We start from the raw sequence: 15,652 nt of genomic DNA on the forward strand, positions 1-15,652 counted from the left end.
TATAGGGAGTGGATAGCCTATATCTTTCAACGGTGATGCATATGTTGAAACTCGCACCTTCAAGTTTCGACTTGAGTCGATCGATGTGTTGTCGCATTCAAGGTGACGGTCAGAGTCATTTCTCTCGCACATGTCAGAGTTTAACCTCCAGATAATTTATGGTCAAAGAGTGTGACCAGAAAGCAATGTTTAATAACCCACTGGTCTGAATTATAAGGCTTCAGCTTACATTTGTTTTAAAAAGTGTGTGATCTGGAATACTGCGCTGATACCTTTACGGGACCGCAGTCCAAATGTTTTTATATTTGTTAGGTGTTTTACATGCCTTTCAATACATTCTTTGTATGTAATAATCTCCAGTGGGAAAGGTTTTCAAATTTGTTCTCTCGTCTTTTTCTGGCCTTTTAATACTCTCGTCGCTTCCTTAGAAACAGCAGATAGCCTATATCTTTCTCTGTACCCATACATGCAGGACATAAATTGCACGCATGTCAGAAAAAAGCATATGAAGTGTTTATATATTCCTGCTGGATAATTTTTATTCGTGTATTCAATAGTACGTATTCTGGCTTATCACATTATCCTTCTTTGTTCCCTGCAGAAATGCCTAACGAGATTTTACTGAATAAACTAACTTCCAAAATCAGTCATCCACTCTGCACCGTATTTTGAGGTGTATCACATTCTTGCTTACTTTCAGTACATAGTTTTAAAATTAAGCAATTGTTTACTTCAACCTTATTTCTAACTATTGGCCATGTTGTTTACACATTTATTATGAAAACACATTCTCTTTCAATGTGAACTGTGCTTATAGAACACCAGTCAACAAGTATTACTAATAAACTCGGATATCGCCTTTGAGTTTGAATGTCAACAAGAGAGCTCGCTAGTACACATGGCGAAACATCTATACTGAAGATGATCGATCACATTAAATATAATCGCTGGAGTGCATAAATATTGATAATGGAAAAAATTACGCAATCTTAATCACTCGTAATAACGGATGCATCAGTGGTAGGGTTCTCGCTGTAACTGAAGGAAATACAGTTTAATATAGGAATTTTTAAGGGACAGGAAGAAAAGCTGTTCTTATAACGGAGTTCTCACTATATGCCGTACTCTCTATATCAGACTGCTATTGTACTATGTTGTAAAGTACAGCCTTAATTTTGCTTAGCCTTGTGGTGAAAAATGCACTTTACAAACTCTTGAAACTTAGTTGAGGGGAACATCTATAGATAATTACTGTAAGAAGTAGTGGCCCAGAAGATGTTTCAGGTCTGTCAATACGGGGATTGGATTTTTCCAGACTGAATGTCTGGAAAGAAAAAGGAAAAAGTGAACCGCTGTGACTGGACAAAAGGCCTAAAAAGATGTGTATAATGAGAACTTACCCACTCTCTTTTCTCACCCAGCTTCAAGTGAGTCTTGTCAGCAGCAGAGTATGCCGCACTAATCGTCGAGTTCAGGCAGAAGCTGGGGTGAGAGTTCACGTTGCTGGTGGGGGGGAGGTGTTTGTGTTGTTGGTGGGGAGCTGATAGGGGCATTGAAGTTTCCACTCAATACCAGATTTATGTTTCCTATAAATAGGAATAATTATATGAAGGAAAATGTTTGGCTTTTTGGATTTTTCATGTAAGTTACATCAATCAATTTTCATTTCCCCTTGTCCAGCTCCTGCCAGGTCAGGTTGTTCATGGTACTTCTTCACTGTTACCCCTCTGATATTTACCATCACTCATATTTATAGGCTATTGTTACAATGGGATCGCCACTCCCAAAGGCATTTTATAGCTACTGACAGCAATTATTCAGGCCGCCTCTTACAAGGGGAACAGACGCCCTTGCAACCACCCCTAACATGGGAAACAAACACTGCTGATAAATAGTGTAATTAGAATTGTAATATTGTTCTAAGTGGATATAGCAACTTCCAAATAAATTGAGAAGAATGCCTTTGTCCGCGACCTTAAAAATGTCCAAGTCTTGACTAATAGATGTGAAATTTAGATGACATTTGTCTTATGGCACAGCAGTGCCGGGACATAGAAGACAAACTGAGTGGAAGAAGAGAGAAGATACAATCTATGACCAACGCAAAGTCGAAGAGTGTGATAGACTGTTGAAATTGTTTCAAGTTATAGGCGAGATAATGATGCAAATGTAAATAGACTAATGTAACTTGGAAACAATGTTCTTTAACCCATGGGTAAATAAGGCAAAAAAAAGAAGACCGAGCTCGATAGTTGCAGAAGGAAGCCATGTCGGGGTTCGGTGTTGCCTCGCTGCCAGACTCTTCCTCGATGATAGTCAATGAGTTCTCCTCATAACCACATTGTGCTGTCATTAGTAGCCTCTCCTCCAGGTGAACCCATGGTAGTATACTCTGTTTACGCAGCGTTTGGGTGACTCGCCGCAACTCCGACGCGTGGACCTTGACAGGAGAGTTGGTCTTTAGTAAGTAGACCGCCTGGCGCAGTTGCTTATCCACCTCGACGGGACCAACTCACTTACGTGCGAGACCTGCGTGAAACCGTCCAATCTTATTACTGACTGGGTGGTTACGTCGCAATACTTGTAGGCCTTGTAGGAAGATCTGGGTCTCTTAGACATCTTGCGCCTTGGCCTGGGTAAGGGATTTCCTCTCAGCCAAAGCTTACTTTTTTTGATGTCCTGCTGCTGCTTATGCTGCCACTCTGCTAGGGAAACAGCTGCATAATCTTGACTAGAAGTGGGTGGTGGACGAATCTCCCAATCTCCGGTGCCGTATAGCTGTCGACCAAGGAACAGCTCTGCTGGGGAATATCCAGTGACACGGTTGGTTCGTCGTCGCAGGGCAAAGATTGACTGCGGTATCTGACGGTCCCACAGTCTATGTTCTTTGTCTATTAGGTGGATTCGTAGCATCCTTTTTAACTCCTGGTTCTGTCGTTCTGTTAGATTGGTCCTTGAGTTGTAGATAGGGGTGGTCCAGTGCTGCACACACCATTCCGTCATCATTTGCTGCCACTTTCTGGACGTGAACTGACTCCCGTTGTCTGACAGAATGCACCGTGGAAAACTGTTGCGGCTGAATACCTCATCTTGGAGAAGGCTGGTGATACATCCCATCATGGCTTCTGGTATTGTACAGGCCTCAATCCATCTTGCGAAAAGGTCAGTGATTACTAAGAGTCTTGTTTTACTCTGTGGTATTCTAGGGTAAGGAGACTTCAATGCGAAGGTTGGCTCATAAAATGAAGAATTGGAGCACATCATGGGTATACACGGTCTTGGCGAGATGAACGAAAATGGGGAAAAGTTCACGGAATATCGCGCCAGCCAAGACTTGGTGATAGGTGGCACGGTGTAAGTGGTGTCACAAGGTCATGTGGGTGTCTCCTGATCAAGTCATGGAAAACCAAATTGATCACATTGCAGTGAGCAGGAGGTTCAGAAGAAGTTTGGAAGGTGTTAGAAACAAGAGAGGACAGACATTGGCAGTGACCGTCTTGTTGTTGTCACCAACTTCTGTATAAAGATCATGGCAGTTCACGAAAATTTCAGCGCTCGGCACAAGAGGTTTGATGTTGGTAAGCTAAAGAATCAGCAGACATTGGATCAATTTCAACTGGAAATTAACAACAGATTCCAGATGTTGGATTCTGAGATAGAGAAGGATGTGGAGAATGTATGGAGTGAGGTAAAGAACATCTTTGTGGAAACAAGCGAGAAGCAGCTCAGGTTCAAAAACTACCGGCAGAAAGAATGGATATCTGATCAGACCTGGGACAAGATAAATTACAGGAAAAAGATACAGGCCAAGCTAAATATCTGCAAGACTAGACAGCAAAATGCTCAAATACAAGCTGAGTATTCGGTAGCAGATAGGGAAGTAAAGAGGAGTGTGCGAAAGGATCGCAGGAAATGGACTGATGAGTAGGCAGAGAGAGCAGAACAAGCAGCAAAGAGGGGGGGGGGGGGGGGTATAAAGGAGCTTTATGGCATCACAAAGATGCTTTCGAGGAAAGGTTTTAATAAAGCTATGCCTGTGAAGAGAAAGTTAGGTGAGATCTTCCCTACGTGCGAACAACACCTGAGTAGATGGAGGGAACACTTTGCGAAGGTTTTTAATAGAGATGTGGGACTGGAAAATGAGCAGCAAGGAGAAGATGAAGAAGCAGAAAGTGATCCAGGCATCAGCCTTGACTCTCCAACCCAGGGTGAGATACGAACAGCATTGAAGCGGATGAAAAATGGGAAGGCACCAGGTCTGGACAACATTCCAGCCGAAGTAATGAAAGCAGGCCTTGATACTACAATCAGATTGCTGCACCCACTGCTGGAGAAGATATGGAAAGACGAGAAAATACCAACTGACTGGAAGAAGGGGCTGATAATGAAGTTACTGAAGAAAGGGGATGCAACAAACTGCAACAACTGGAGGGGTATCACTTTGTTCTGCATTCCAAGCAAAGTGCTGTCGTGAGTCATCCTGAATCTCATAAAGGATTCGGTAGAAAGAAGGCTTCAAAAGGAACAGGCGAGATTTTGGCAGCATCGCAGCTCTGTGGATCTCATCAGTACACCCCGAATCATCATAGAGCAGAGTATGGAATGGCGGAATACCTTCTACCTCGCATTTGTGGATTTCGAGAAAGCCTTCGATTCTGTAAATCAAAGAATCATATGGAAGACCCTTGAAGAATGCAGAATTCCATCAGAGATTATCAAGATCATGAAAGAGATGTACAAGGGGTATGAGTGTCAGGTTCTCCATAAAGGAAAACTAACAGAAAAGATAAACGTCAAGTCTGGAGTGAGACAGGGGTGTGCTCTTTCTCTCACTCTGTTCCTGCTGATCCTAGATAGTGTGATGAAGAAGGTAATGGGAGGACAGAAGAGGGGTGTTCAATGGGGGATGAGAGACAAGCTTGAAGATCTTGACTTTTAGATGACATTTGTCTTATGGCACAGCAGTACCGGGACATAGAAGACAACAAAGGTTGCAGAAGGAAGCAGAACGTGCAGATCTCATTATCAACACAAACAAGACTAAAGGGAAGAGGATTAATTTGGATGTCATGACCAGCTTGACAGTAAATGGAAAGGAAATTGAGGGAGTTGAGTCCTTCCTCTACCTTGGAAGTATTGTTACAATGGATGCGGGAGCAGAGGAAGATGTTCGAAACCATATCCGGAAGGCGAATGGTGCGTTTGTCCAGCTCTACCCCATGTGGGTGAATAGAAACATCTCCAGGAAGACTAAGCTTCGCCTCTTCAACAGCAATGTAAAGTCGATTCTTCTATACGGCTGTGAAACATGAAAAGTTACAAAACAGATCAATAACCAGCTGCAGGTGTTCATTAATAGATTTATGCGTCACATAACAAATGTGAGGTGGCCAGAAATTCTCAATGATCTTTGGACCATGACCAATCAGCAGCCGATTGACATCCAGATCAAGGACTGGAAATGGTGCTGGATTGGGCACACATTAAGGAAGCTGGATGGAGCTGTTGAGAGAGCGGCGCTGGACTGGAACCCTCAAGGCACCAGAAAGAGAGGTCGGCCCAAGAATACCTGGAAGAGGGCGATTGAAAAGGAAATCGCAGAGCTTGACAAGAGCTGGAGTGAAGTTAAGAAAATGGCCAGGAACCGTACTGTGTGGAAAAATTTCGCCAAGGCCCTATGCTCCACAGGGAGTAACAGGAAATAAGTCAAGTCAAAAGTTCAAATCCAGGGCTAAGACCTCCCAAGGGCGTTGGGGCCATCTTCCTCGCTGACCGGAATCTGCCTTCCTGTTGCTCTCCTTGGTGCAGCCTCAAGTGTAGCACCCCTTCACATAGTCCAGAATGCTTTTCCATATGTTGACAAAGAATCTTCATCGGATAGACTGATATGTCTCTTCACCTCCTGGATGTCCGGCTTCAGTGCTGTCGTGGAACTTCTCAAGGGTGTCCGTCGTGTGCTGTCTAGGGATCACCACTACCACAGGTGTATCGGATAGGTGCGATCTGTACATCAAGAGTCCTCCGTCGACACGGAAGTTCTTGTAGCACATCTTGTATTCCCTCGGGATGAGTCGATGTGTACTGTCTCCTAATCCACTGCGTCATGGTCCTACAGGGCTTGCCTTGTTCTTGCCATTGCTTAATTACTTCTAGATCAAGTTCCTTCTTGATGATCATAAGGACAGGTTCATTAGGTTCACTCTGGTGACTTTGTGGAAACTCTCTCTCGACAGTGGTGCTCCTAACTTCCGGTTCTATCGCCGGGTGCCTAGGTAAACTGTCTGCTCCTATGTTCGACGATCCTTGGACGTGACACACATCGAAATCAAATTCTGTGATTAACAGTGCCCATCGCATCAATTTAGATTTCAGGCCAGAGACTTAGTTCAACCATTTGAGAGCGGCATTATCAGTGTAGAGCTGGAACTTCCTTCCCTCCAAGTAGCCTCTGAATTTGCCCATGGCCCACACCAGGGCTAAGGCTTCCTTCTCGGCAGTGCAGTAGTGTTGTTCGGTGGGAGATAGCTTTCTGCTGTCACACTCTATGTCCCTTCCGCCGTCATTCCCTTCCTGGAATAACACTGCTCCTAGGCCAGAGTCGCTGGCGTCCATCTGCAGGCACATCTTCCGTTAAGGGTCGAGATGGACTAGACCGGGAGCGTTGCATATCGCAGCCTTAATGCCTTGGAATGCTTCCTCTTCCTTGCTGGTCAATCGGAACGGCCGGTTGTTATGGAGTAGATCAGTGAGTGGTATTGCCTTCTCTTCAAAGTGCTGCACGAAGCTGCTGTACCAGCCACACAAGCCAAGGAACTGACGTACTTGTCGCTTGGTCCGCGGATGTTCAGCTTCTTTGATAGCTCGATTCTTTTCCAGTTGCCGTCCAAGCCTTCAGATGTTAGAATGTGGCCAAGATATTCTACGCGGGACTGGGCAAAGTGGCACTTCTCCAGTTGGCAAGTCAGTCCATGGATCTTAAGTTGTTCTAGCACTTTCCGCAGATGTACAAGGTGTTCTTGAAAATTCTTGCTGTGAATTAAGATGATGTCGAGATACACTTGGCAGAAATCTCCAACTTGTCCTGACAATACCTTATCCATCAGTCGCATCATTGTTGGAGGAGCATTCTTCAATCCAAAAGGCATTACTGTAAACTGGTACAATCCTCTCGGTGTCATGAAGGCGGTCAGTGGTCTAGAACTTTCCTTGACCTCCACTTACCAGTATCCACAGTTGAGATCCAGGGTGCTGAAAATAATGGATCCACTTACTTGTTTCAGCAAGTCTTTCAGGTCAGGCATGGGGTAGGCATCAATAACGGTCTTCTCGTTCAACCTGCGGAAGTCCACACACAGTCGATACTCCCCATTCTTCTTATTCGGTAGGACTGTAGCCAAAGCCCAACAGGATGTGGAGGGTTTGATGAGACCTTGCCCTTCCATCTCTTGAATCTTCTGGATGACGAAGTTGTGCTTATCCGGGTTGATTGGATGTGGATTTTGCTTGATGAGTGAGGAAGCGCTGCATTCATTGGTGTGCGTTAGTGGTAGTCCGCCCTATTTTATTGGTGATGACTTCCGGAAAGTCCTTTAAGGCGCGTCTCAGCTCCTCTTCTTCACTTGGTCGAAGATGCGTTAACTGGATAGCTCCCAGGTCTACGTCGACTTCCGCATCCTTGCAAGTCCGGAGATTTCCATCGTGCCAGATGACCCTCAGATGTCTGTCTTTTCCCAAAAAACTTCATGAGCAGTATAGTCTAGGAGCACCTTGTATTCTACCAGAAGGTCATGACCTAATATGTTGTTAGGTATTAGGTTCTGAATCACTGCAATGTCTATTACAGTAGGCAGGTCCATGTAATTAGCGGTTAGGTCAGTCTGTCCTCATTGCCGGTTAAGCTCTTCATTTCGCTCCACAAGGTCAACTGGTTCCGTATTGAACTGTGAACTCTTACCACCTATGACTTAGAACCAATCTGACCTTCATATGCAACATTCATCACCGCAAGAAGCACTTGAACACCAACTTCACCAGGCTAGTTGGCCGTGCGGCGAGAGGCGCGCGGCTCTGAGCTTACATCTGGGAGATAGTGGTTTTGAATCCCACTGTCGGCAGACCTGAAGATGATTTTGCGAGGTTTCCCCTTTTCACACCAGGCAAGTGCTGCGGCTGTGCCTTAATTAAGGCCACGGCCGCTTCCTACAAACTCCTAGGCCTTCCCTATCTCATCGTCGCCATAAGACCTATCTGTGTTGGTGCGGCGTAAAACCACTAACAAAAAAAAACCCCACCAGCTTCAACGGCATCATATTCTGTGCGCAATTGCATTCCAAATATGCTATTTATCATAACGTTGATTGAATTCATTTCTCTTCATCATCAAGTATAATTACTGTACCTAAAAACATTTTAATGTCTTTCAGGTGCCCCATTCTAATGTATTATACGCACGGCCAAGTTTTAACATTACTGTGACCATTCCTCACAGACAATTTTAATCTTTTTCAATTGATCAGTTTAATCCATGCATGTTTTATGTTATGTGCTTGTACATTGTTTTTAGACTTTTTAATGCCTTGTATATTTTGTGCCATTGGCTGATGACCCAGATCTGGAGTCAAAACTAGTACCATGTATAAACAACTTGTAATGTAACTTGCATTACAGAACATTTTGTATAGAAAAGGTGGAACCAACAGAATATAATTAATTTTCTGTGATGTCTGGTAAGATCTCGTTCTTGCTTCCTTCCGGATGCGGTTGCTTGGAGAGCTGGTACTTCTGGAGGACGAATGCGCTAACTGGCGCATGCTGGTGGGTTGTGCCTCAGTAGCTTCCTTTTCACAGAGCTCTTCACCCCTTCGGAATTAAACCTAGCAAGGAATTCCCTCTTGAAGTCCGTCCAGTTTAAGTTTAAGCCCTTCAAGTTATTCCACCAAGTAGCAGCTTGCCCCTTTAACCACGGTGGGAAGAGTGAACGAAGATGTCCTCCGGTAGATTAGTCCTTCCTAGGAGACTGACCGATCCCTCGATGAAGGTAGTCGGGTTCTCTTCCTGTTGCCCGTGGAATTCTGGAAGGCTCTCTATAATCACCTCTGGGTCTAGGTGTCCTGCATTGCTGGTTCAGTTTGAGGGTGTTAGAGGCATGACGATAGGTCCTGTTCGATTTAATCTTTCTTCTACCGTGTGAAAGATGGTTCCTTTTATATTCTGCACATCTTCCTTGATGGTCGAAAACCGGTTTTTGTAACCTGCCTGCAATAGCAGAAATACGGTTCCCGAAATTTTCCTCAACGGTCGAGATACAGCTTTCAAAATTTCCTTCAATGGTAGAAATTCTTCCCTCAGCCTGTTGTTTTATGCTGGAAACCTGGGTTTCCACCTCCTCCTTGAGGTTTGAGATGTCCCCTTCCAGCTTGCTTACCCTACTGTCGATCTGCTCAACCTGTCCCAGTATTGACCTGATGTCCGCTATCTGTTGTGTTAATTGACTGCTGACATCGCTGATTTGAGCTGAAATTTTATTATCTACAGTTGAAATTTTCGATTCTAGGCATTGTTCTACTTTGTAAACCTGCGTGTACACTTCTGTTATTTGTCCGGTTAAAACTGTATTAGCTTGGGAAATTTCGTCTGAAATTTTGTCATTTACTTTTGAAATTCGATTTGTTAAGTTGGAATTGAGTGGCTGTATCATGCTCATTAATTTGGAACACATTTTGGTAATATTTACCTCCTCTTCCGGTGACGAGCCTGGATGTTCGTCCACCTCGATAAAAAAACTTTTTGGGATCTTCGCCTTTTTCAAGGGGATCTTCTCGTAACCGCGTCTTCAGTACTTTCGTCTTGCCGTTCGTCAGAAGATTTCTCTTTGAGAGTTTGTATTTGAGTTGTTGTGGGAACATATCTTCCAGTATCACTTGCATTTTGTTTTGATACATTTACATTCGTATTCATTTACAAATTATTCTTACGTCCTGTCACGGTTGCCAATGATGTATTCACAAAGACGCACACAAAATGCTGTCAGTTGTTTACACTATTTTATTTACAAATTATATTTACATCTTCACACACACGCACTCAATAATAAACTTCCATCTTGAAACAAAACACTTCGATGAAGAAGTAGGAGGAGACTGGAGACTGCAGCACTAGCATGTCAACTAACTTGCAACGTAACAAATTCACATTCTTGTCTTCAAATACTCGGCTAATAAGACTTTCACACAGGTTTCATTAAAACAAACTCCACTCTACTTCCAAGACTGCCTCTTTATATATGACTGGGCGGGTTGGCTGTGCAGTTAGGAGCACGCAGCTGTGAGCTCGCATCCGGGGGATAATGGGTTCGAACCCCACTGTCGGCAGCCCTGAAGATGGTTTTCCGTGGTTTCCCATTTTCACACCAGGCAAATGCTGGGGCTGTACCTTAAGGACACGGTCGCTTCCTTCCCATTCCTAGGCCTTTGCCCTCCCATCGTCGCCATAAGACCTATCTGTGTCGGTGCGCCGTTAAGCAGCTAACAAAAAATACATTCTTTAAGAATATGACATAACATGTTTTCTTGTAAATTCGAGAGTCTCCAATACCTATTTATAATGTAAGGGAGTTTCTGCACAATTCTAGTCACACATTGCATTGTTCTAGACTATTGCAGTGTGTTGCCCAATATTATAGTGGATTATACATCATATATACAGGTAATAATAAATTTTATATACTATTAATTACATGTTCTACATTAAATAAAATCATAAGAATAGATATACAGTAGATGTTTCATGACATAACCTCACAAATAATGTGATCGTCTGTACATAACTACATAAATAATAATAATAATACTTCATAGTCACACATCATAAGTCGTAATAATAATAATAATAATAATAATAATAATAATAATAATAATAGCTATTTCCATTATTTACCCACGGCTTGGATAATATTGTTTCCAAGTTATATTAGTCTATTACACTTGCATCATTATTACCTCTCTACACCTCCAGTATTCTGTGAAGTATTGCCTCATCAAATGTTAATGGAATTTTGGGTCAGCCTGCACATTAAAGAAATACTTCACCAGGTAAAATACCAGCAATCTCCTCAGTGGGGAAGTGTGTGTTCTATTATAGAATAAATTGTATATGTTTATATACATTAAGAACATCCGTCACCATGTAAAACACCAGCACCATTGTGTCTTAGAACCAAAATATTTGATGTATGATAAAAGCTCTGTATTCTCCTCCTCCCACTTTTCATGAGGCTACAGTCTACATTTTAAAACTAATTAATTATAAGATCCACAGGGCTGACAGTTTAAGGTATCAGTTCCCCAAAACCTATATTATTATTACTATTGCTGTTACTTAAGAACATCAGTTTCAAATGAGGTTGAATGGAAATATTGCAGTAATGCTTTCTTAATTTATAATTTACAGTAAGTGAGCATGGCTACAAAAAATCTTCCATCTTTAGTTACATGGAAAATGAATTCTAAGTATTGAACATATAGCAATTGTCAGCTTTGAAGAATGTTTAATTTTGTACTCTCCCTTCCTTTGAATACTTTTTTCCAGTCACATCAAGTATATGTTTTTTAAAAATTATTTTTATCATGTTATTTTCCAGGGAGTGCAGTTTGCTTGCACAATTAGTCAACTTTTGAATACCGTGGCCAATCTTCATGTTTACCTTGCAAAGCCGATGACCAAAGCTGCTGCATTGGCCCTATGCAAGATGGTGGAACTACTCAAAGGCATCCAATATATGTACCATCGGCACTACATGGCTATTGCAGAGTCCGTTAACCATGTCATTCAACATTTAGCTTTTCAAGCTCTAAACATCATAGCAGGTGCAAAGGTTTGTGAAATGCATATGATTAACTGATACACACGCACACACATTATTGACTGACAAAATTAGGAATTTTACTGGAAGTGTATAAATTATCACTTAATTGACTCATTCTTCAATACCATCAATATTACATACTCCCTGTGTCCCATAATACTGTATTTACGTGAATAATCCCCGCTCCCTAATTTTAGGAAGGCTCATTTTGAAAAAAAATTAAATGCCAAAATTGACGCGAATAATACCCACACCCAAGTTTCGTGCGTCAATTTTTTAAAAAAGTATGCGGGGATTATTCGAGTAAATATGGTAATTGTCCAGTATACCAAAATTGGTATTACAGTAATTAAAGACAAAGTGGCAGCTGGGACGCTCATGCATGAGGGGAAGTGCAGTAGGTTAGAGCGGAAGTTTGTGCAGAGCAATAACTTGACCTTATTGCAATGAACAACGCACACCACCCACATGATTACCAACAGAAGGTATCTGTTTTCCATACTAGTGTGACACTGTATGCAAACCAGTGTAGCAAGACACCATGGAAATCAGTAGTAGAGCATATTCCTTCAGCACGTATATTTGAAAAGAACAGCCGTGAATACCCTGGGAGCATAACTCTCAGGAGTGAATGACAGGTAGCAAAATACTTCTGGGCAGTGGATGGCAAACGGTATAAGAATTTGCCAGAAATTTGTATTGGTACGAGGACAGCTCATAGCATTTGGCAATAGAGACAACAGTATTTGGAAAGTAGATCCACTTGTGCTGTCGTTGCATCTCGGATGAAAGGCAGTGTCCATCCAAAGAAGAAGGATCTTGCTGTATAAAAACTACAGCACCAGAATATTCATTCAGTTACAGGTGCACTAAACATCCTTAAGAGTACTCTACACAGGGGTGTAAAGTCAGGAGAAATGAGAGTGCATACAAATGCACCGAAGACATTATGGACTGATCTCAATAAAGCAGAATGTCCGAAATTTGCCTTGTCAGTGTTGGATCCTCTCACATTTGACCACCATGATTATGGAGACACTTCATGTGGATAAACAATATTTCTACCTGATGAAAGTCGGTCAGAAATTTTACTTACTGCCCTATAAACCAGACCTGTAGCATTTAGATGCAAATCATTTATTCCAAAGATCATGTTTCTGGCTGCCATAGTCCAGCCTCGTGATACTGGTCACAGTCAGTGGTTTGAAGGTAAATTTGGCATTTGGTCGTTTGTCAGCAAGGAGCCTGCCAAGGGGAACAGCAGGAATAATCTTGCTGGTACAACGGTCATCAAACCACTAACTGTCACCAAAGATGTTTACTGGGACATGCTCTTCGGCAAATTAATCGTAAATGCAATGCAGAAAAATGCAAAATGGCCTTACGGACCATGCATGGAGAGAATTCAGATGTCTAGTCTATTCAGGACACTGTGCATTTGCATATCGTTCCTAATGACCACACGTAGATGAATGCTGCAGCACCCAGTGGAATAACTGTGGATCTCATGTGCCAGCTGCCAAACTCCAGATGTGAATCTTTTAGATCTGGGGTACTTCTTGGCAATTCAATCTCTTCAACATCAGGCAGCACCACAAACTATTGATAAGTTGAGCACCGCCACTGAAACATCTTTCTCTGACCTGACCTGAAAACAAGCTCATCATCATCTTCCTTGCTTTACAATCCTGTCTCGTTGAAATAATGCAGGTCAATGGTAGGAACAACTACAAGATCCTCATATGCAAAAGGCACACTTGGACTGCTTCAATGTCCTGCCATCTGGGTTATAGTGTCCTTGGAATTTTTACGACTAGGCTAGTACAGCACTGTAGCAGTCGATCTTACAACTTACAAATCTCATTTTTGTCCCCTGTGGGCATCAACTCAACTAAGGTTTGGTTGAAGGAAGAATCCCACCTTCCAGTACTTATTTCCTTTTTATTGCTAGTCTGTGTAATCACAAAACGTACGCCAGCTTCTTCCAGTACTTATTTCCTTTTTATTGCTAGTCTGTGTAATCACAAAGCATTTGCCAGCGTCTTCCAATACTTATTTCTTTTTTATTGCTAGTCTGTGCAATCACAAAACATATGCCAGCTTAAAATCTAGTTAAATGATTAAAAATATACATGTTTTGTTCCTGATTTGGAACATCTTCAGCTAAAAAATGTGTGTAAAGGGACAAAAATTGGCATAAATGAAATAAACAAAATGATGAGCATCATCATAATAGTGAGATAAAATGTTCCTTCACGTTGAGCTAAAATGCTCAGCACTGAACAGTTTATCTCAGCATCATCATCATCATAAGTGTTTTTTTTTATATATATGCCAATTTTTGTACCTTTACACACATTTTTTAGCTGAAGATGTTCCAAATCAGGAATGAAACGTGTACCTTTTAAATCATATAACTAGATTTTAAGCTGGAATATATTTTATGATTACGTAGACTAGCAATAAGAAGGAAATAAGTTTTGGAAGGTGGGATTCTTCCTTCAACCTAACCTTAGTTGCAGTCGATCTTGTCGGGTCAAGGCAGACAGTTGGAATGACAACCTTCCTGGACTAACAATCTCTTTAGTATTTTTTATATACACCTTAACTTCTTAGTCAATTTGTACTGCTCCTGGAGTAATGAAGTTATATTTATGTTTGTTTGGGTAATTGATTTGCCAGTCTGTACTGGTCCTACAGTAATGAAGTTATGACTCGTTCCCTTGTTCAATTTCCTCCTTTGTGAAGGCCATTGTCAAATTATGTTCATTGAACTATCATTGTGGGAGAACAAATCGTACAGGACAGGGAGTATGCCATGATGTCAGAATTTAACTTCTATGCTGTGACAACATGCAGTGCGTTTTCATTCATTTGGAGCAGAACGAGAGAATGTATGGGACTCTTAATTCAATCCGATTAAGAGACTGTCGGTAGGCAGCTTACGACTGTATACTCTTCACAGCACATGCCTGGGGTCGTCGAATGTGTACAGCAGGCCGTGTCACATCATTCCAGGGTGTGTATTGAAGCAGGTGTGGACACACTTCTGAACAGTTCTTGTAAAAAGATTACAATTAAATTAACATGTAATAGTTTTATTCTCCACCGTCTCAAAATGTTCTTTAATTGTTATTTCTGACCTATGATTATTTAATAAAAATATATTTTTTTTTCTTTTCTTTTCTTTTCTTTTCTTTTCTTTTCTTTTCTTTTCTTTTCTTTTCTTTTCTTTTCTTTTTATCTCTCCTGTCATCTCTAGAAGTTTATGTTGAATTTTGATACACCCTGTTGAAAAATGTATAGTTACACTTTTACTATGTTACATGTTCTTCTTTCAGAAAGGCCTTGTTCAAGACAAAAGATACAGTGAAAAACACTTAGACATATTGTCATCCTTAGTTCTGGCTGAGAAGATCTTGCATGGTCCTGGAACGAGAGAGAGACGATTAGTATTGAGACTAGCACTGTGTACTGCGAATCAGATGAGAATTTTTCGAATGGATGAACTTGTATCATTAAGCAAACTAAATGTAGTGTGTGATCTCCAAGAGAAGCTTGCAACAGCGTGTGATTGTTCCTTTCTGTACTGGCATCGTGTAATATTGCCAATTTACTTCAGCAATGTGTACGAGAGTAAAGCAGACATGCATCACATATCGGTAAGATTTACTGCAGTGTATGTGAATCTGGCTCTTCTTCCCAGGCTAACCATTTATGTTCTGAGAAGTTCTTGTCTTGTTAGTCTTCCTTTTTTTAAATATTTTTTGTAGGAGAATTGAATGGTCA

At 41.7% G+C, this 15,652-nt stretch overlaps 1 protein-coding gene across 3 annotated transcripts in view; it reads left to right on the forward strand.

Annotated features, from left to right (window-relative positions):
- Nucleotides 1-15,652, forward strand: part of SWIP (strumpellin and WASH-interacting protein) — a 412,754-nt gene that overhangs the window by 51,818 nt on the left and 345,284 nt on the right. For all 3 annotated transcript variants that reach the window (XM_067141154.2, XM_067141155.2, XM_067141156.2), the window contains 2 exons: nucleotides 11,639-11,872; nucleotides 15,205-15,525. In XM_067141154.2, the coding sequence (XP_066997255.2) occupies nucleotides 11,639-11,872; nucleotides 15,205-15,525 (555 nt within the window). The remainder of the gene's footprint in view (nucleotides 1-11,638; nucleotides 11,873-15,204; nucleotides 15,526-15,652) is intronic.

Source organism: Anabrus simplex, chromosome 2, assembly GCF_040414725.1.
Source record: "Anabrus simplex isolate iqAnaSimp1 chromosome 2, ASM4041472v1, whole genome shotgun sequence".
NCBI classification, from domain to species: Eukaryota; Metazoa; Arthropoda; class Insecta; order Orthoptera; family Tettigoniidae; genus Anabrus; species Anabrus simplex.